This window comes from Excalfactoria chinensis, chromosome 5 (genome assembly GCF_039878825.1).
Source record: "Excalfactoria chinensis isolate bCotChi1 chromosome 5, bCotChi1.hap2, whole genome shotgun sequence".
Lineage (NCBI taxonomy): Eukaryota > Metazoa > Chordata > Aves > Galliformes > Phasianidae > Excalfactoria > Excalfactoria chinensis.
In genome coordinates, this window is record NC_092829.1 from 6,199,788 (window position 1) to 6,222,509 (window position 22,722).

The window sequence follows — 22,722 nt, forward strand, 5'->3', positions numbered from 1 at the left end:
TCAGTTTTGTCTCCAAGTTTGTTTCAGATTTTTGCCTGAACTCTTTTCCGCGCCTGGTAAGTGTTTGTGTATTTGGGTGCATGCGGGTATATTTGTGAGGCTTTCAATCAAAACTGCTCAAGTTCAATTTATACAAATGCTACATTTAACAATTTTTTCTCTGGGGCTTAAATGTCCCACTTGTCTTATTAGTATTGTGACACGTCTGCTCATATGAGGCACATCCACTGCACATCTCAATAAAAGTAAACATCCTGTGTTTCTCAGCCTTCTCTAAACCCCAGCAGATGGCTGCTACTTTTACACGCTGTGCTGAATAGAATGGCTCACGTTTCCTTTGCAAGAGTCTTATTTCTGGAATCCAAACCCAGTGTAATTCTTGCAGTTTGGAACATAGATGAAGGCACAGATCAGTGGAGCCCGCATCAGTCCCACATGCTGACTCTTTGCAGCTCAGATCCGCTTCCTTTTCAGAATGGACGGACAGGGGAACATACCTGGTATTTCCGATCCATCCAAAGCTGCAGGATGACTAGTAATGGCTTCCACATGTATGTCCTTCATTGTCAAACCTGAAGGTCTCCTGTGCTATACATCTGTCAGAACCTTTAATGTTCTTTGTGGGTTTTTTTCCCCAGAGAGTAAGTGTTTTTTGGAGATAGAGGATATTCTTGGAATGACTGGATTTCACCTTAATGCTCAGAGCCAGTCCCTGCTCTGGATACTGTCAGAATCTATGGGAGATACCGTACATTTTTGCTCCCTTACCTAACGCTCAGCCATATGCCACAGGCGTGTGGCTTAGCCTGACTTTGCAGCAGTGCTACACTGATGCTATCTGTTCTTACCCCCATCCAGACTCAAGGACTCCACTGAATGGCGGGTTGGCAATCAGCTACATGTTCCCACTTTGCAGTGACTGAATTAAGTATCTAATGAAAAAGGAAAAAAAATAAGCTTCAGATGGACCATCTCGTGCTCTTCAGGACCTTACAAACTATTTTTTTTATCGCCTGGAAGATTTTCAGTGAGCTACACAACTTTTATGTAGTGTCCGTAGGCCCTAAAATTCTGCCATTTGTTTAGGTGTGTTTATGGCAGGCTTAACTCTGGAGAATTAAGAAGGTCCTTATGCTTTTCCTCCAAATACACTGTCATTTGTATTGTATCACTTCTTGCTTAGCCAACTTGTCCTTCAGCTCACTGTCTGATCGCTTCTGAGCGACCCCAGAGACAAGAACTGTGAAACCAGAGACATGAAAGGTTTCTCACCAGGTTTCTCTCTTCCTGGAAGAGAGGTTCCCTGGGTGGTTAATATCCATTTCCCCATTAATGGGACTAAGTGTCGTTGACTGGCGTACACAGCCAAAGAGTTTCTTGAGAGGATGTGTTGGCTTTTTGTTTTGCTTTGTTTTACAACAAGTTCTGCTCAGAAAAATCAACGTTACAGAACAGAAGCAGCCTATCAGCATTTTCCAGTACATATAGCAGAGTTTCCATTTGCTTTACCTACACACGCAGCCTGGCTTCAGAAAGATGAGTACTGAGATCAGATGAACGATAAAGGTTGATTAACTCTTCTGCCTTTTCAAAAAATGATGGTTTATGCACAAGTGTGCTTGGGTAAATACATCGTTAATGTTACCAGTGGTCACACGAGGCATCAAAATCTGTTATTCCTTACATAGAAACCTGAATTCTGTGATCCAAGCCAGTAGATAATACATGATTTCTACAGATATTTGTTACATTGAGGAGGAAAAGGCCATTTAGTGCAGCCTTACAGATTTCAAGTGGGAGAGAAACTTTGTATGAAAATGCTCATCATAACCAGAGCTTCATACACATGCTGTGAGAAGCCCATAGTAAAAACACACACAACCTCTCACCTTTTTACTCTATATTCATACACAGATCTTATGATCTATATATCGCTTACATTTAGCTCTGTTTCTCTACCCAGTTAATTTCTAAGTACTGTGCACGCTTCACACTATGCTGAAATCTGTTCTAGCCAGTCAGGCTATGCTGCTGCTACAGAGGATGAAAGCAAGGTCAAGCTAATCAAGCCCAAGAGGATAGCAACCCATGTGGCTATTAAAGAAGGTTACACAGGCTCAGAGTTGTCAGGAGAGACATACAAACAACTCCTCACGAGCGTAAATAAGGCAGATTCAAATGTGTTTAATTGTGCATGCCTGTCTCAAAATCTGGCTCATCCCCCTTCTTTCCATTTCTCACTCAGGGTCACCAGTGCCTGAAAACACTGATACGCCAAGGAAGCCAATTCCCTGTGGGAGCATGACTGTGCTCCACACACAGAAATCTCCCCTTCTGTCACTTGGCGTAGTTCAGTATGTGACTTGCTAATTCAAAATATAAACACAGAGGAACCGGGGCCAATAGTTGAAGAGCTGCAAGCAGAATTCTCAGCCCTTCCCAGTAAGTGAATGATACCTCCCCTTCTGGAACGATCACCCATTTCTCTGCTGTTGGTTCTTTTTTAGCTTAACCAGTACTGCATCTTTGGAACTTAGGAGGAAACGGGAAAAGTGCCATAGTGAAACACACGTTTCAGGCTGAAAAAACAAACCACTCAGTGTCTGTAGTGCATGATATATAATTTAGCAGGCAAGTTTCTCTCATCCTATAGTTCTTTTGTTCCCATGAATTGCTTATTTCCTTTCTTACCCTGTATCATTTTCTCCCATAACTTTGTTGTTCTTTAACACCTCTTAATTATAGTATGAAATACATAAGCATGCATTTAAATATATCTCAGTTCCTGCTGCTCTCATCCCGGTTACAAATGCAATTTAAAAACCTTACACATATTTAAGCACCAGTCACCAAGCTTCTAAGGAGGAAAAAACTTTCCTTTATGCCTCCACAAGTGTTTTCTTCACTTCCATGTGTCAGGGTGCACAAGGCCTGCTGCAGCTCTGCAGGCTTTGCCTGAAAACGGATAAGAAAATGAAACATCCCTGTTAAACAAATGGAAAATACACTAAGAATACGGACAGATGTCTTCTGAAAGCCCAACTTAGGACACTGCCTTTCCTTTGGTTCTTCATCTAACCTGGTGAGTGCTGACTCCCTCCCAGCGTGGCAGTGAACTTCAGCAGGAGACAGTAACGATGCAGTGTATCTTCTTTTCCCTCCTGCAGCAGGATGGAACATGTGGTTCTGTTCTGGAAGGTAAAAAGCTGGTAATACAGGGGGCATGATGCCTTTAATAGAATTATTAAAGTGAATTAATGAGTGACTGTTTTTCACTAGGGAGAAAGAAAAGGGAGTAGAGTGCCATGAAAGTCAGTACTCCTATCCAAAGAACTAAAAAACCAGCTCTGATATTTTTCAGTGAAATAATGTTGAGAAGAAAGCAGAGAATTCATCAGTGTTGAACCGCGATGCTGCAGTAAATGAGCAGCTCTCAGCAGTTTGCCATCCTGAGTCTATTGGTGTATATTCAGATGTAATGTCTTACAGACAGATGGGACTCTGATGGACCAGAGATGGTTGCAGTCCTTCCATGCTCTTTATGAGCTTATCTTCCTGAAGCCTCCACACACACACAGGAGCCATCAAACGTGCCAAATGCTATCAATGTACCATTCAGTGGGTGCTAGAACTTGCCATCTGCCTGCTCCAGAATCTCAGCTCTGAAAGCAGAGCTTCCATTGCAACACAAAGAGAAAACTCTCTCTGTGCAGGTTATGGAGGACTGACACAGGCTGCCCAGAGAGGTTCTGGAGTCTCCTCCTTGGAGACCTAAAGCCACCCAGACTTGGGCCTGGCCTGCTCTGGGTCTCGCTGCTGGAGCAGAGGTTGGACAAGCTGGACCCACGTTTGTCCACAGCTTAGAAGCTCAAGAAGGCTCATTTTGGCAGATATTTTACTTATTTTGGCAAACAGAAGATGGAACAAAATCAAATAAATGCCCCAAGGCCCTTCAAGAATATTAGTACATAAATAGTAATTCAAGATCAGTAACACGATCAAGGGCTATTGTGAAAGCTATTATCTATTAATCACAGTTTAGTCACTCAAGGTTGATTTCAGAGCAACTTTCTGCCAACATCCCAAACCAGCTGCACTTCATCCTAGCTGAAGTTATCTTCAAATGTCTTTCTAGATTATGTTTTGGTAATTCAGGCTACAGATTACAGTACGTTAACAGCTCATTTAACAGCCACAGCAGATCCTACCTGGAAACTGAGACTGAGAAAATAAAAGCAGAAGTTCTTGGTTTTGAAGTAGACTTCCAGTCAGAATCATTTTACTTTTTTGCTTCTGGAACGGAGACAGATGTACTAATTGACATTTGTGGTCATCGGGAGCAGCCAAATTCAGAAACTCCAAGAGAACAACAGTGATTTTCCCCACATCCAGTTGGCTGGCAGCGAAGAGGAGCGATCCCATGACTGCACAGCACAGACCAAAACCAGCATGAAGCGTTTCCGTTCCCAATTCTACAAAAAGTCCTTTGTCACTTTGGGAAAGCTCCTTCAACATCCTTTCATGTCACACTCGTTCCCTCTGAAAGCGGCTGCTAGGGAAAGCTTTGCAGGCTGGAGTCAGATTTGGACTAGATTAATGCACGATGCTGAGTATACCAGCACACCAAAGCGAGTAGTTGTGTTGCAAGGCAACTAACACTTGGATTTATTCTAGGTAATATTTGGGATAGGGTGCAGCCCAAATGGTAGAGGAAAAAGGACAGAAAACTGTTGTGATCATTTAGTCTGGTAAGAGATGCAACTCATTACTCAAAAGAAGAAATGAAGTCCAGTCTTATTCCAGTGCCTGTTGTCCTGTAGGTATAGGCATGGAATGGTTAATTGTGCCCCTTTCCCCCATTATAAAGTACCTTATTTCCCATTCGACCAATGTTTTGAATGGCATCCCATTACAGCTTGCAGTCATTCATCTAGTCAGACTGTGACTGTTGTATTAAAAGCCTTTTATTACCAAATTTTATCTGTGTATAAAGTCATGAGCTGAAGAACAAAGTCTGCAGCACTCACAGGCTGTGGAAGTAGGGTTATTCCTCTTCACATCCTTCCGTCTCCATTCCATGGTCTTCTCCAGCACACAAGATGCAGGGGCACAGGCTCTGGCAGGGGATGAGTTTGCAGTGCTGGGGCTCATACTTTCCAGGATCAGATTTGGACCGCAGGTCCCAAAGCAGCGCATGCCCCCCAGCACAGCACAGGCACCCCATCCTCAGACAGCCCTCAGTCACGCTTCAGAGAGACCATGAGCTTCCTGGAATTTGAAATCCATCGGATTCAGTCCAGCTGGAGATTTATGACTTGCATTGGTAAGTAACGGTACTGGCACTTACTGTATGTTGCCTTACGGGGAAAGCAACAAATGCAAGAGAACTTCAATAGAAATGAAACAACGATAAAACCAAACATATGGGAAAACATCAATGTACAAATGTGTACTCCAAGCGTTTAGGCAGTGCTAAATTGAGATGTGTACCAGGCTAAGTTAACCAGAGACAGGAGGAAAGTCAGAAATCATCAGTCCTAGATGAGAAGTGCATGAGGTCGTTCTCTTTTACATAGCTACTTCCTAAGTGCCCCCTTCACAAAGCACACTTAAAGTGGGTTCGTGGTACAAGGGAAGCAGTTAACAGCACCACTTCCTTTGCAAGGGTTCCCCCAGCAGCGCAGCCACCCCATGCAGCACTGGTACAGCTGGCAGTGTGTACTGAGAAACAGCTTCAGCCTTCCCATAGTAAAGACACTGAATGGCTACAGCTACTTAAGACCTGCCCTGGTTTCTAAGGAAGATTTTAAGGGCACTGTCAGCAGCTTTAGTGCATTAAATACAACACCAGTAATCTGCCAGTAACCAAACAGAGCTGGCAGGAAAGCACCGTGGGCTTGTCAAACTTCAGTGCAATGAAACACTTGTTCTGCCATCTCTGTTCCTTACCAAATTACAGCAGCACTCCAGCGCAGCCTTCACACATCTCATGTTGTTCACCCAACTGTGCATGGCAATAAGAGCCACGGCTGTTCATAAAACACTCAAGGACACAGCAAGCAAATCGAGTCTTCAGCAGTGGACAGAAGGCAACAGCCTTTACACACCCCATCAGCTCTCACTTCAGCCTCCTCTTCTGCATCCATTCCATTCCTCAGGCTCCATAGAACAGTATTTGAGTTGGAAAGGACCTTTAAAGGTCATCAAGTCCAGCTCCCATCCAGTGAAGATGAACAGGGACTTGCTGTTCACGTTCCACCCTTTGGCTCTTCAACAACAAAGCGCAAATAAAAACCCATCAGGATTGCTTTAGCTTCACCCCCAGCAAGGAGCCTTCACGTAACTTTGCCTTGGGGCTACTTGGGTCACAGCCTGGAGCCCCTGTCTCTGAAGAGGTTTCTCCCACTTGCATTCAACCCAACCCGCTGCCTCCAAGGCAGATTTACTGCAGCCTGCTGATGGTGTACAGCAGTCACACAAGCACTGCCCAGCCACGCTGAGGTCAGATCACGCAGATACCACCTCACAGCTCCCAAATGGAGTTACTGATCTGACTCAGTGATGACTTGTGGTGCACTGGGACATGGCTTCAGCTGGGGCAGCGGGAGAGAAGATGTGATGAGCACAGCAGTGTTTCACTGGGACAGGGAGAGGCTGGGGATTTCTCAGCCCGCAGCCTGCCCAGCTGGCATTCTGTTCACTCATCTGTTTCTGTTCACGTGTGTTTTACTCCCTCTGGTGCACTGGCTGCACCTCCAGACACAGTGCAAGGTGAGCACGTAGCAACACGGCTCTGAAGTCAGCTAGTGGCACTCACTGACACAGGGAAGAGTTCCTTGGGGAAAGTAAAGATAAATGCCATTTCATATCACTCCCTGTAAGCCGGGATTCTATTCATAATGGTGCTCAAGAACGTCCTGCTCATGAAATGCACAGTAATAAAACCATCCAGGCTAAAGGAGAACGCCTGTCGTATAGACTAAATGCTGCGTTTTTCACACACACAAGTTGGGTTCTAAGGGCCTGAAGTTTTAATTTCTAACAACTACGTAGCATTCCTTTAAAAGGGAGAGGGGTTATTTTTAGTCATACTGGAGATAATGGAAAAAACCTCAAATCCTGTCTAAAATCTGGGAAAAAATAAGCTTTGAATGTCAGAACATTGTTTCCTTCCAGAACGTTACCAATGGTTTATTATTCCAAGTGTATATTTAGAATATTCCACTTTCATAGTTGCTTTAATATCAACCACGTTCAAACATTTCTGATAGCTGATTGATCGCCTCCATAAGCACATCCCAAGCTCCCACACCTGTTCCATTACACCGAGTGCTCGAAGCCTCCTTCCCATGTGTGCACACACACACGTGGACCCCTGGTACGTTCCTTAGGCACAGTGCTCTGCGTGGAGAACACGTGGCCCAAGATGTCAGCAAAGAAGAGCACAGCTCTGCTTTTAGAGCACAGCTCTGCTTTTAGAGCACAGCTCTGCTTTTAGAGCACAGCTCTGCTTTTAGAGCACTCGGTCGCGTCCCTGCAGCAGGTTATATTTTGCAAACAAAAGGAAGTTCATTTCCTCTGTTAGCTCACCGGAGACTTAGGTGCAAAAACACACCTGGAGCTCATGAGATACCTTTGCTTAGTCTGAACCTACCAAATTTCTCCATAGAGCCATCTGAAAGACGTTTGATTTTTCCTTTACAAAATGTGACAGAACTTTTCTGAGCTGTTTCATCAAGCAAAGGCTTTACAGAACGGTCTAACTGCCTTCGTATTGCAGCAGTAGTTAACCCTCCCCATGCTGACTGCCACTGAAATAAATCCAGTGATCAGCAAGCGAGCTTCACACATTGCACACAGCTGCAAGAACCCACAGGTACTTACACTGCACCTCATCTCAGTGCAGCTGTGGGACATTGCAACAGTTTAGATAATAAACGGGCACAAGTCTGTAACTGAAGCAGTAGAAAGGTTTGGCTTTACAACATTTGGAACAACAGGGAGGTGAAAACAAACACCTGGATGGCAGCAAATGCAGAAAGGAACAGACACAGTCACTGCATGTGCTGCTGAGCTGGCTCATAGCAACACAGAGCTCCTCCACTCGCTGTCTGGCCATCCCAGCAATAGACCACAACACAAACATTACAATAGTAACACTAATAAAAATAAGTATGGATTTGGGTTTATTTTAGCCAAGATATTTTAACAAAACATCACCATTCACTCCTTGGCACGGGGTGGGATGGCTGTGTGTTCCTACTGCATCCCTTCATCGCCTCCATACTTTCTACTTCCCACTGTTCCTCCTGACCCCTCATTTCTCAGTCCTAAGTCAACACAGTACACCAAGTTTGTTACAGTGGAGCCCTGAGGCTTCCTTCAACTCCATCCCACAAACTGCTGTTAGAGAACACCGGTTAAGGTACAGTCACTTCCAGGCATCTTACCAGCTACGTGTGTGTGTTCAGTGGGTTTGAATCTGAATGTGAAGCAGCGAACACCGCCATGTGTCGCACTCCTAAGAGCTCAACTCCTCTGATCATTAACAGTTCCTGGATTAAGGACATCAAGGAAAGTGAACTGTGGTTTTGCATTTGTGCTTCAGCATCAGTCTAGTGTACTTCTCAGTACTAATCACGCCAGTTACACTGCTCAGAACGCAGCAATCCTTTGGTGATGTACTGAACTTGTGGTTGGGGGTTTTTGTTTGTTTGTTGTGACATTTAATAAATACTCAACCTCCTCAAATGATTTAAATCAGCAGAGAACTGCCTTAATTCCACCTGAGCATTTCTCACTACCTGTTCTGACTTCCTATAGCAAAAGGCTGCTCCAACACCACCCTTATGGGAGATTTTAGCAGCATCAAATCTTTATTCCAAACACGAGAGTGTAAGATTGACACTGAACTGAAAACTTAATGCGCTCCTATAAAAAGGCTTGTGCCAAAATTGCACAGACAGAATCCAAATGGTCTGTATTTTCTGTCATTCAGTTCCCAGAAAGGCAGAAATACCTTCAAAAGGCAGATTTCAAAGGACCTAAAGGTATGAAGAGACACGAGTGCTGAAATCGGGGTAGGACAGGACATGACAACAGCAGGAACTGAAGTTAACACTGCACTCCCATCAGAGCTTCCCATGCAAGCTGATATCTGGCATAGAAAAAGGCAATGGAAAGCAAGAAGTTGTTCGCAGCTGGGCTGTTGTTAGGTTATCTGCACACATCTGATAAGCACAAAGTGCAGTACACTGTAATCACGCAGGCCCTGGCACTGCTGCACAGAGTTGCGGGTGCCCCATCCCTGGAGGTGCCCAAGGCCACAGATGGAGCCCGGCACAGCCTGAGCTGCTGGGAGGTGCCCCGTCCCCAGCAGGGTGCATTGTCTCCTTTTGCCGTGTCCTAGGGAACCCAGTGCTGCCTGCACAGTAGAGGCTGCTGTACTGGCTCAGCCTGTGGCTCTCCTCACTGCCACAAGTTAAGGAAGAAAACCTGTGAGCAGACAGCTCCTGCCTCTCCTGCACGCTTCGCTGCTGGATTGTTCATCCCACAAACAGGAACTGGCTTTTATGCTTGAAGGGTGTTTATATTTTGCATAATTTAGTGAAGGCCTTATCCTGCTTCCATCAAGCTCAAAAGCAAAAGCAAGCTGTTACATTTGCGTCAAAGGGTCGGACTCCTGAGCCCAGGAGCCTCACAGACAGCCCTGACCAGAGAGTGTGGGGGTCCGCCTGCCTGTCTTCATCAGTGTAGTAAGTAGCAGCCCCTCGACCTACAGCAGGGCAGGAATGCTCACAGAGGAAAGGGAAGGGATTCACCCTACTCCAGAGACACAGATATCAGTGCATTGCTACCTCCGCTCACCTGCCCTCACCACGTATCGGCTTTGTTTAGATTGGTCAAATAATTCCTGCTGCTCCAAAGCAGGAGGAAATCATACAGCTGACTGAAACGCCCCGCTTGGTGTGGGATCCATCTCTGAAGACAGGCAGAGGGAGCAGCCCAGGCACAGAGGGCAGCAGCGTGTGCTGGATTTAACCTGTAGAGAAAAAGGAAAGAAACAAAGGGGAAGATTAGGAAAGCACTGACTGTAAGTAAATGTTTCCTTCCAAGTGCTCACTAAATAACATCCTCCTGCTGCTCGGAACTATGACGCTCTGGGTTTATTCTCATCTCTGAATAAAGGCAGATGCTGCAACTTGCAGTTGCAATTATCTGAGTGCCATACAGGTCAAATATGTTTCTTAACAACACCGAGGGCGACTCAGAGACTTCCAAACCAAGGCTGGGGCTGGGATGGGATGGGTGGTAGTTTGTTATGGATCGGGCTAATACAGAAACAACAGATACAGGCTGCACAGTTCACACACTGATACCATAACTCCCGTATCTGCTGCTTTAGCATGGAGATGGTTGGCAAAGCACACACAGGGTTTCTTCCAACAGACACTTTAAAGAAAGCGGAGCCAACCAAAATGTCCCTCACTGTGCATTTCCATAAAGCTCACACACCATTTATTCAAGAAATGAAGTGTCAGCCAATGAGCTTAACTCACTGAGCACACTGAGATATGAGGAGAAGGGTAAAGTGAACTCGGACCAATGGCCTGACCTGGCCAGAGGGCTCTGAGCCTTTTGGTCCACACTCTGTCACTGAACTCAGCTCCACGGACCCAAGCAACGACTCGAGACCTGAGTGGACAAGAGAGCTGAAAGGGCACGAGGCGCAGAGATGTCCCAGGCACAGCATTGCCTGAGCTGACTCAAAATTGCATGAAGTCATTTAAAAAGCAGCAGATGACGTTTGTGACCTTCCATTGACGAGGGCTTTGGGTGCAGTTTGAATTTAACACCATTTTTAAAAGAAGTTTAAAGCGGCTTTTAAACCGAAGCTGCAGCATTAAATAACCAGCAGGAACAGAAACAAGAGGATCACAATGAAGTCATCGGCAGACCCAGCCCAACTGCAGACACAGCTGTGGCTGAAAGACATCAGTTTGTAGGACACACCACATGGAACACGGCAACTTGTTTGAATGGGACTCACCTCCAGAGATGATGAAGGCATCTTCAGCACAGCCATAACCACAACTCGAGGTACCCTCTGCATTTCAGAAAGCAGTTTCTAAACTCTTGAGCTGAATCCGTAAACCTGACACTTCTACCTTGTTCTGAAAGAATTACCAACATGAAAAGCCTCTGAATTCTTTTGCCAGCTGTTCCATAACATCACAATCCTTAAACACTCTTTTGCTGCTTCCAGTTGTAGCTCACATATGTTAAGTACAGTGTAATTACCAACCAATATTTGACTGCAATGGTACTCCGAAGGCTGGAGGTAATTGCGTGTGCAGAGCCAGATGCACAGATTGGAGCCTGCCAGCGGAGCAGAATAAGCATAAAAATTCAACCGTTTCAGAACAGGGCAATTTTTGCAGCACTTAATTGCTGTCTGATGGAACAGTAAAGCAAAGCAATCGAGAGATGGCTGCACATAAGCGCTTCTCTTAACAGACTTCACAGAACTTCACAGAACTTCTGTTCTCTAACTCTCTGACCAGCTCCCATCTTCCAGATGCACCCTGAGATGCAGCTACCAGAACGAGGCTGCCTGGAAGATCCTTGGGTACTTCCACAAAGCAAACGCCCTAAGTAATGCCAGTTCTAACACCTCTCATCCAGTCAAAAACCCAGCTGTGCGGAGCAGTGCATTCCCATTTGGTTGAATACATTCACATCTTTGCTATAATAAAACATGACTCCATCAAGTGCTGCTTTACGAGCTCGTTATAAAGCAGCAATATGACAATGCAAAAAGAGCACTTCTTTGCTGTTTCATTAAGAAGTAATTCCCTCAAGCATTAAGAAGCGACATAAAAATCTTTTAATATATTGAGCAATTTCATTAAGTTCTCTGTAAAGAAAGAAAAACACAGCTTGAAATACAAAAGCTTTTAAAACACGCCAGGGAATTTCACTGGGAAAGTAACAAATTACGCAAGGCACGGGCCTGTATGATGCATTAAAACGATGGCTGAGACATTAAACAACCACACAAAGTATCTTTATAGAAAATGATGGAAGATATTTGCTCACTGGTTCACGAGGAATACATTTACTCTGTTCAGATTAATATTAGCAACTGATGGAAGTTCCCAAACAGAATCCATGTATTGCAGCTCTATGCACAGAGCTAAGTATTGCCTGGAAGGATAAACCAGACTCAATAACTCTCCGTTGCAGGTTCCCATTCCCAGCATTTTATTTCTTCCTGCTTTTGAGGGAGCTGCTGTGAACTCTCACTCTCTTCTGCACAGAAGAAGCAACCTTCATGGACATCTTCTTTGCCAGGGAGCGTTCCACGGCTCCGGGCCTCCACAACAGCAGCTGGGCATCCTCTCCTCCTGTCAACAGCGACTCCTCCTCCAGGTTCCAGCAGAAAGAGCGAACGGTGGCCGAGTGTCCCCCTGGAAGGGTTCCCACCAGGCTCAGCCCGGCAGCGCTGCAGCTTATCAGGTGAACGTCTCCTGTTGCCGTTCCTCCAATCAGGAAGAGTCTGTCTGCCTTTTCATGGTACATGCCTCCCACCAGGTAATTTAAGCTGCCATTTTCAATGCAGACTGAGTCTCTGGCGTCCAGAACACGCAACAGCATTATTGGTTCTTCGGTATCTAACTGAGCAAGGTCCCACCAACAAAATCCCTCATCATGGGTTGTGCAGTAGATCTGTTCATAACCTTTCCCGGACCAGCCAATAAAACTTACTGATGAATCTGAATTACAGGTTGATATCAAAGCATCATCTTCGTTGTCCTTGTTAATGTCAAACACGTTAACCAAGCCATCGGTCGACCCAGAAACGACCAAACTGGGTTTGGCAGGATGAAAACAAATCTTAGTGACATCATCGTTGTGACTTTCAGAGTATACTCCTAATGGTTCCCTAGTTGTGCTGGCACAGTCTGTGCTGCCTCTCGCATCCCAAAACACCAGGAACGTATCCGTTTCTACTTTTTCTGTTCCAGCACAGATCACGAGATCACTGCAATTGATATCGAAACTGATAAACACGTTGGAAGGATAGCCGCTAAATACCTGCACAGCTTTCTGGGTTGCTAAACGAATATCCCAACATTTTACCGTGCCATCACTGCATGCAGAAAACACCAAGCTGTCACACACGCGTGCAAATCTGACGCCACTGAGTGTCCCAGGGCAGCTACTGTACTCCCGCAGGAAGCTCAGCGTTTCTCTGTTATAGACCCTAATTGATTTATTGGAACACGAAACTGCCACAAAGCGACTGCCTTCAGACTGAGCAGGTCCAGAGACATCTACATCCAGCAGGTAAGCAGGTTCCTCACTTAACACGGAGCGCTTTGCTATGCGCAGACTGGCAAACTGCTCCTCGATCTTCTCAACTGCAGACATCTCAAAGCTGTCAGGAGTCTGTAATAAATAAAATATGAAGGGTTTAATTATAAAAGCCTGAAATAACATTAGCTTTAAATACGTAGATACGGGAAGGTTTCCTGCACAGAGCTTATGCATGAAATCAGTCATCCTGAAGTCCTGCCTACCATTTTATGTACAGAAACAGAGAACGACCCAGAGCTTCCCCAGCAAAGGAGTTCAATCTCCTCTGATTGTAAGCACTGCATCATATAATCCCCTCAGAGGATTAAACAGGCTGCTTGCGAAGCTGTGAAAGTCGTTTAGCTACATTTGCTTTATTGTTTTTTTCGTTGCTGGTTTTGTTGCTTTTCTAAGTAAATATTAAAGCAACGTTCTCTGCAAGTGGAAGCACAACGAAGGCACGGTTACTACCTGAGGAATAACTTCTGCTCTAAAAGGTTGCTTGCAGTCACAGCCCATAGACAGGTCCATCAGTACAGCTGCAGGAGACTTCTTGGGCCAACTTCTCTGCTGCGAGCCAGTCTCCTTCTCTGCAGATAAATCCAGACCCTCCTGGATGCCTGTGTGAGCTTGGCAGGGGGGTTGGACTCGATTTCTGGAGGCTCCTTCCAACCCCTACAATTCTATGACCACAATCTGGGAGAATTAAGCACCTCCAGCACTGTCAACAATTCTCCTAAGAACCAAAGGCTTCCTCGAGGCTCCTAAAAAATAAACAGCCCTGGCTCTTATTGCAACCTTTCTTTCTGATGCAATTTTTCTCTGGCATTATTGAATTATTCTAGAAAACCACATTATTTCAGTGACACTTGAGGATATTATCATAGTATCATAGTATCGTGCGAGTTGGAAGGGACCTTAGAGATCATCGAGTCCAACTCCCGGGTTTCGAGCCCCCTGTGTAGCGAAGCGGCACTTCTACCCCTGCGCCACAGGGGGGATTCGAACCCGGGCCCGCCAGTGCCGCAGGCAGCAACTTAAACCACTGCGCCACTGGGGGCACACAATTTTAAAGGTAAAGGAGATGTTTACCATCAAAATCAATGGGTGGTTTCCATTGGATCATTTTTCAACAAATAAAACATAGTTGGGATGTGGAAAGGAAGCATAATCATCCACTTGGGTAATTTCTCTCCCAGTTACAGGCCCTATTAGACTGCTGTGCTGTAAAGTGAATTTTGGGGGAATCACAGCAGTTCCCACAGGGTTCAGCTCTCCTGTTCTCACTCTTATGGATGTTTCAGTTAAGGCAGAAAAGGGTAAAGCAATACTCCAAAAATCAACTTATTTCCTTAAGAATGAGTATTTCCTTCAGAGGAGGAAGTTACAACCCCAGTAACCACGAGCACAGAAGGATTCTTTCTGGAAATATCCAAATAGAAACCAAAGAAAAATCAGGCAGGCCCAGAATACAAGCAAATACCACCATGCTTCCCAGCTGTCCCATCCATTTTTTTCCCTCCTAATTCCTCAGGTTGAATTTTGGGATGGGGATGAAATGAGCAAAGTGCTGCACGCTCGTTGGTTTGGGCTCCTTATTTTAATGCTTCGCAGGAGGCCAGCAGCAAAGGAAAAGTTGCCATGACAAAAGTGCATTCTGCTTGTTGTTGGGAGCCTCAAGGCCCTGCCTTCCCTGCTCTGTTTGGTACATACAGATACTCAACGCACCACGTGATAAACGAGCAAATTCTTTAAAAACAGCTTAAGGAGACACACTCCTACAAGCTTAATTCCCAAGTCACAAATAATCTCAGCTATCCGACCTGGTAATATCCTGACAATGAGGTCCCAGGTTAACCTTCTACATCAAAGCAACCTTTCAGAACACATCTACAAGTAACTTTTGCCATGAAACGCAGACATCCTGTGGAAACTCCTTTCCCATCCAAAGAGATGAATTTCAACATGTTTTCTGGCACCGTGCACAGCCCTACCCACACAGCCTGCTTCTTATGTACTCAAATGGAACAAGATTTTAGCACGACCAACATAAAAGCAGACGGCTGTTGAGCGCTGCTTGCTCAGCTGTGCACAAAGCTAAGGCCCAATTTTAGCCAGGTTTCTTGAACTTTATTTCTGAAAAGAAATCACCAGCTGTGAAAAGCCAGAATCTGCAAAACCAGGCTTCATTCAGATGTAATAATACTCTCTGGGAACTAAAAGGAGCCCAAACGATACAGGTGGAGCTGTTTTACACTAGCAGGAAACACTCTGCTTATTTTCTGGATAGATGTGCAGCATACAGCCTTCACTTCCAGTTCCCAGCAGCAGCCAAGGAGCTGCAACGCTGCATTTGATGGCAGAGGAGTTTTTTTGCTAAAATCTCAGTAAAATGCTTGTCCTAGTAAGACCGTCTTCAGGCTATTATGAAATGGTGATTGAAGGTTATATAAACAATTTGTGCTCGAGCGTCAGGGTGTAGCTGCCAGCCCTTCCTTTTCAGGAGGGGAAGTCACTGTTGTACTTTGATGGGAAGGTTTAAATGGCAGGAATAAGATCTGTGTTAAATTTATGGGACAAATAGGAAACAATGGTCTTCCAAACACAATAGAAGATCACTAAGCGTTGGACCGCTGCCACCACGAAAGCTCATGCTGCTCTGTGCTGCAGAACTGAAGCGCTTTTAGTTTGGCACTCCTCAACTTTGACAACCCAGGTATCCACTTTGTTACAGCCACCAGGAACCCCTGTGCCAAGTAAGCTGCTTTGAGCGCTCTGGACACGGCACAGGAGTCAGTCACAGTGATTGGTGCAGAAACCCAACTGCAAGAACCTGACCCGGCAGGGGGAAGGGAGCTTGCTCTGGAACTGCTGCTGAAGAAGTGGCAGAGATCCCTTGGGAAGAGAAGAGTGTTTGGCTGGTGCTATCTCCATTCTTTAAGGATACGCATTCGTTAATAGAACTCAGGTTTTTCCTCTATTCCAGCTCACAGTAGCCCAAGGTTTGGATCTACATAAAGAAGTCTCAACATGGACTAGTACTGACCGTGGAGGTTGGTGGCCCTGCCTGCGGCAGGGGGGCTGGACCTCGCTGATCCTTGAGGTCCCTTCCAACCCAAGCCATTCTATGATTTATTCTATGAACAGAGACAAAATGCAGGTGATGTCAGTATGGCAGGAAGCACCACGGCCTGGATTACGCAAAAGTATCCGGCTAACATCAGTCACTTCCATCTTCAGTGACTGCCACTCTTCACATGGAGCTGCATCTCCCACCACCGCCAAACAAACATATAGCAAGAGCAGAAGCAAACAGAGGTGCCCAAAGCAGCCTTTCCAGTGACTGAGAAATGAAAGGTAAGGGCCTATCAGCACAAACTGAACGTTTCATTTTGCCTGAGCACCCACTGCTGTGCTCTTTGTGTACCACCCCAAACCTCACAGCCTGAACTCGGACCAACAGGCTTGTGAGTCCTCTTCCTTTGCAGAAAGCTTTACAAAAAATAAACCTGTAACTTGTATGTTATTCCTTCTCCTTCACACATAGATCTCAGTTCCAAAAGGGAACGTCAGCTCTGCAACGTACAGCCAAGTAAAATCACCTCTGAAAAACACCAGGGAAAATACGGCAGTCTTCACCTCAAAGACTTGGTCAGTGCATGAGAGGAACTTGTAAGAGAAGAGAAACGTGTAATAAAAATGAAAAGGACCTGCAGGTTTGGCAATCTTCTCTGCTGAGGTCAAATACCAAAAATAGCAAAGGATCTGAACAGCAGCAGATGAAATCTTGCGCTGTTCTTTCCTACTACAAACAATGCAAACGGACCCTCCCTTTATTTTAATGTTAATCAACGGCTCAAGTACAAACTAAGAACAAACCTGAAGCTCTGGACAGCGGAAAGCAATTCACACATGCAGCATCACATGCGCTCAGCATTTTAAAACAAGGCAGCGTTGGTTGAGGAGAGCACATCAGTGCGCTGCACTTCACAAAACGCCTTTGGAGACCTCTCCTCATTGGCACCCCTTCACAAGAGAAGATGGATCTGCCAAATGATCTAAGAGCTGAGGGGAAGCACAGCAATCCCGTCAGGCATGCCAGTATTCCTACATGATAAGCACTCCTCTGCTTGGTTTTGTCACTGTACTGAAGCAGTAAGACGAGGGGTTTTTCCAGCATTCCCATAAAGGTGTTTTTAAGGCAAAGATAACAGCATCTCACCTACCATGCAGGAAGGGAATACCGCGCACCAGAGGCTAAGCTAAAGCGCAGCGATGAGATGCGAACTGCCAAGAGAATTATTTCATGCTTTTAAACCGCTGCGTCTTGTTTCCAAACAAAGCACAGCAAGAAAAAAAAGCTCCTCATCTCCTCAATTTGGCATCTGTAGCACAGAGAAAAATACATTGAGAAAGCAGAGGGGAGGGAAAGAAAGATAACAGCACTGCCATAGCAAATTCTATGAACAGAACAAAACCAAGCAAACAGAGATAATGAACTCACTGCATTCCATTAAATGAATTTAATCCTACCAGCACGGAAATGGCCTTTGCAGCACTGATTAGAGGAAAAAGTACGAATCAAGGAGAGAACAAAGGGAAACAATCACAGGAGGTTGGACGTAATTGTGAAAAAGCTCACATCATTAATTTTAGCTTCGGATCTAAATCGAAATTATTAAAATACGACGCTCGGACAGCGGGGCTTCCTTCCCCAGAGCGAGTCTCAAGCCTTCGTTCAAACGGATTTGAGGGCCTTCTTGTTTTTAATCTCTGCTCATCCTCTGCCACGCTCATGACAGACCTGCAGACTGAGGGGCAGCCAGTTCAGTCCTCTGCCAGCTAAATACAACTCGGCCATGAAAGCTGGGTGTGACAGAGCACAAAGGAGGTTTCCTAGCAGTGACCTCACCAGGTTGACGTTGTAATTACACCCACGTGCTGAGGTGGTCCAGCCTAAAAGAGTGCACAGTAACACGAGGATACAAAGTACTCTGTTTTGCTCTTAGGGCTGCTCCCAAAAGAAGCTTAGAGAAGCTACAGCAGATGCGTTTCTATCTCATAAAGGCAGGAGATTGCACAGGGAAAGTTAAATCACAGACAGACATACTGGGGAATGGCTGCTGGGAAACCTGTCCTAACATGGCCTTCAGCTTCCAGTCTGCCTGCAATGCCACCACAAGCCATGAGAATCCATCTCAGCATTTGTGCTTATCTCAGACCACAGAAGAGTCTGTTTCCTTTCTCTTATGAGCAGGTCCCATTGCAGACACCACGTCGACCTTCACTTCTGTAGCTGCAGATGCAGAACAGGAGAGAAAGAACTAATCAGTCTCTCAATTACACGGGACCAGCAGCTGCTGGAAATCAGATGTGTAGGTTACAGTACCCTACTAAGTGCAGTACTAACTTTGCCTCCATTCACACTTCCACAATACAGTTGTTACCACCTACAAGCTGATATCAAAGCTCTCTCTGAACCTGCCTCCTCACTAACAGCATTTTCTTTTGTGAGGAGCAAGGCTTGGCACTGGGGCTGCACAGAGATGGTCAGCTCACTGATAAGGAAGGCAGAAATGGAAGCTGTTTATCTGAGTGGGAGGCTGGACTTGAACCAGATGCCGGCCTACAAACACTGTCTAGCCCTAATGACAGCCAAGCAGCCAGGAAGCTGCAACATTCACTCTTTAGTTTCTTAATGTGTGTGCTACTGGATCACATGCAAGAGGCAGAGGAATACTGCAATCCGAGGTCAGAAAGAGTGTCAAGGTTCCTTCAAGCCCGGGATCACAATGCAAAACTACCAGCAGTGACCTGCAGTGCCATTTTAAATCGAACCAAAGCACCACACAAACAGGCAACCCCCACAATCCAGCCTACAGAGGAAGGCAAAGAGGAAGAATAACTTACATAGCAACATGAATAATTCAGCGGCCCTGAAATAAGAGCATTTATTTCCTTTGAATTACAGGCTGCTACTCGGTACCAACATCCTCATATAAAAAAAATGGAAATGCAGAGACTCTTCCCACAGACTGGTAAATTCTGCTGAAATTCTTCCAAGGAATTTATTTCTACATCGCAGAGGAAGTCTGGGAAACTTCAGCCTAAACTTAGCAGCAATCATAATAAAAGGATACAAAGACACTCAGCTACAGCAGGAAAAATAGCTCCTGCCATCACAGGCTGGTGCCAAAATACCTATAATGAGATGAAATGTTTTATTTACCAGGAGATATCAGGGGTTCTTTCACAACAGTAATTTAACCTAATAACCCTCATTCTTCAAAACACGAGGTGGTTATTACATTTTCAGGACACTCTTCTTCACAATCCAAGCCCAGCTCAGTACAGCAGTTCACACCTCCACCAGGAATGCTGTTGGAAAGCTGATAAGATGATGTTCTCCGCTATGCCCAGACGGGGCAGCTGTATCTTCTTTGCCAAAGAACATTCCTGTGCCTGACCACTCCTGACACCACACCAGCATCCCCACTTCCAGAAGTGTTGTGCAAGGAAAACAACTGCAAACCCAAGCAGGAAAAACGGCATTGCTGTCTTCTCCTCGTTTGCTTCCCCAGGAACGTCCAAGTTCCTGAGCTATCCCCACCAACCCCTGTTTGATATTAAGCTCATCCAGAACATCAAGATCATTTGTCAGAGCCTCTCCAGTATCAAAGCAGCGGTGGAAACCGGAGATCCCCGTGTGCCCGTGGCAGCTCACAGCCGATCAGTTTCCAAAACACAGCTCTTTGTGCACGACAGCTGGTAGGCTCTGGTGAACCATTACCATGCCCTAAGCTCGCTTTTCAATGCAGACAAAAGGAAAAAGAAGCCATCTGAGTAAGATGAAAAGGATGAAATAGGAGTTTTTAGAGCTGAGTCGACTCTATCCTGATGAGGAGAATTTACCTTTCAGCTTCCATAAAGGATAGTGAGGCACCAAGTTGGCACTGTAGATGTGTGAAGCGTTCTCTTCAGCTCTTTGTTTTCAAGAGCCTTTAAACGCTGCTCACACTTGACCCAGACACAACACTCCTGTACTGGCATCACCAATGCACTACACAGATACAAAAAGGGAAAAAAGTCATTTTTTTTAACACACAAATACACACTGATTTTGCACCATCATGCACTGAAAGTTCACATCCAACTGCTCTAACCCTATGAGAGAGATTTAGGATTCAGTTGTAGGAAGCAGAATCGAGGAAGGGAAGGACAAAAGAAGTACTTAAGCATTAATACTTTATCACTCTCTGTGCAAGAGATCTATTGTTTGTGGCAACGCAACCGATCCCTGCTGGCAAATCCTAACCAAAGCTGTGTGTGCTTCTGTCAGCACCCACAAAACCCCAAGGATCCACAGCAGAAAGCTGCTTCTCAGAGATCTAGAAAGATCTTCTCCAATATCTTCAGCAGGCAGCGCTGCTCCAAAACAAGACAAGCAGAAAAAAATAAGGCAGAAGTCTCATGCATTTTAATAACCCTGCTCCCCAGCCCTGTTTGCTCTCAGTGCTTCAGTCAATCCAAATTTCACAGGATCGCGGCAGGCTGCCAGAGGGACTTCATTGCTGAAGCCAATCTCTTGATAACTGAGCCATAACGCAGCCCAGAGGACGGGTTAGATGAGCCGGGGAATTGACTGTTTATTTTACAAGACGTAGCTGGGATGTTTTGCCTTGTATAGCTTGGCAGAGATGGTGGCATACGATTGCTATCTGCTAACACATCAAAGGAATAAATGCAGGGGAAGGAGGAGGCTACTCGAGAACAATACGGGCACGACAATTTAAGACTATAAACTGACCATTAAAAAAAAGAATTGCAGCAGAAATTACAATCAAGTTTAACTGTCAAAACAGTTCCCAATCGGAACGGCGGGGGCAAAAGCTCCGATTCACTTTTATCTGCTTCTGCAACCCCGTCGACCTGGCACCCACAACCATCCCTGCACAGCCAAGAACACAAGAAGGCGGACTGAAAACCAAGACTGTATGGAGCCACAGGAGAGCTGTGGGCTTGTCCTGCAACGACTGCAGCTCTCGGCACCACCAGCAGACAGCAGCGCGGCTCAGACCGCAATGCACGAAGGAAATCTCGCAGCGAGCGGAAGCTACAGGCGTGCAAAAGAACGTGTCGTTTCTCACTCGGCCCACTTGATGTCACTAATGACCACCGGTCCGACACACAGCAGGAAGAGTTGAAGGAGAAGAAATCAGAACAGATCGGCAGATTTTTAAAGGAAATCTTAATGTGAAATTGTTAGAATTAGCAGCTGCTGATCCGGTATTTGCTTCCTTCGGAATAGCTTTGGGGCCTTTGGAATAGCTTTGGGGCCTTTGGAATAGCTTAACCAAACTAGGCAGTATTTACCCAGTAACTCAAACCACTTTTCTTAGTGCTGTCGATTGACCAGCTTTGGTTTTCTGTTGGTTCTGAAACGTTTTGTGCGAACTCCCACCAAAACAGCAGCTAAGTTAAAAATACCTCGTATAGAAACTGACGTTGAACCTGAAGGTGAGATTTCAGCATCAGACATCCGTAACTCCCAGTCTAAAGCCCCATCTACCGCATTAACAACCTCGAACATTACAACGTAACGACTCTCCCTGCTCCCGTTTGTTCCCACGCCGTCGCGCTCCGTGGTTGCTCACACTCCCGCAGTTAGCTCAGCTATTTAACCGACCCCACAGGAAACGCTCGGAGCGCCTTTACAGACAGCACTGAACGCGTCCCGGATCTGCATGCCGGCAATCAACTGCTCACCGCTGCTCCACCAACAACGTGCCAGGGTTGCAAGGCCCGGCACAGCACAAAGGTACCGACCAGGTCACGGGGCCCAGACAAAATACACCTTTAGGAGACAGCGAACTTGGAATAACGCCGTTATACCCGATTTCATCCCCTAACACAACCCGTTTCTCTCCTTCTCGAACCCCTGCCCGTAGGCCCCACGCCGCTCACCTCAGCCCGGCGCCGCGTGCGCCCCGCCCGCCACAAGCCCCGCCCCATTGGCTGCTCCCACCGCCTTCCCAGCCGCCATTTTACCTCCTCGGCGGCGAGGGAGGAAGTGACGTACAGGAAGAGGCGGGGCGCATCCGCCGCGGCCTAGTCCCGTTGCCATGGCAGCGCCTCCTTTGTACCAGTTCATATTAGATTTGTGGTCATCCCCTCCCCCCATAAATGCAGTCAATTATGCCAAGTAATGCTATTCCCAACCCCACAGATTAAGGCCTAGTTTTTACTAAGTGCGTTTCTATTTTTTTAAAAGTATTGTTTCAATTTTCTGCCTTTGGTTCCCACAAGCACTTTTAAACCCATCACTTAAAACATTTGCACTGACCACTTATTTTTCTGGCACGA

General features: G+C 45.8%; 1 protein-coding gene across 6 annotated transcripts; it reads right to left on the minus strand.

The window, feature by feature from the left end:
- Positions 1–4,340: 4,340 nt before the first annotated feature.
- Positions 4,341–22,427, minus strand: WDR89 (WD repeat domain 89). Of its 6 annotated transcripts, XM_072338486.1 has the most exons (4): positions 13,831–14,123; positions 11,051–13,452; positions 9,868–10,042; positions 4,341–6,268 (listed from the first exon to the last, which is right to left on the minus strand). In XM_072338486.1, exons 1-2 carry the CDS (start codon positions 13,888–13,890, stop codon positions 12,265–12,267), a joined length of 1,248 nt encoding a protein of 415 aa, XP_072194587.1. In that variant the 5' UTR covers positions 13,891–14,123; the 3' UTR covers positions 4,341–6,268; positions 9,868–10,042; positions 11,051–12,264. The 6 variants fall into 6 exon arrangements, with proteins under 6 accessions (XP_072194587.1, XP_072194588.1, XP_072194586.1 ...); XM_072338487.1 differs by lacking the exon at positions 13,831–14,123 and adding an exon at positions 22,324–22,425 and having other exon boundaries at positions 4,341–10,042; XM_072338485.1 differs by lacking the exon at positions 4,341–6,268 and having other exon boundaries at positions 9,025–10,042.
- Positions 22,428–22,722: the final 295 nt, after the last annotated feature.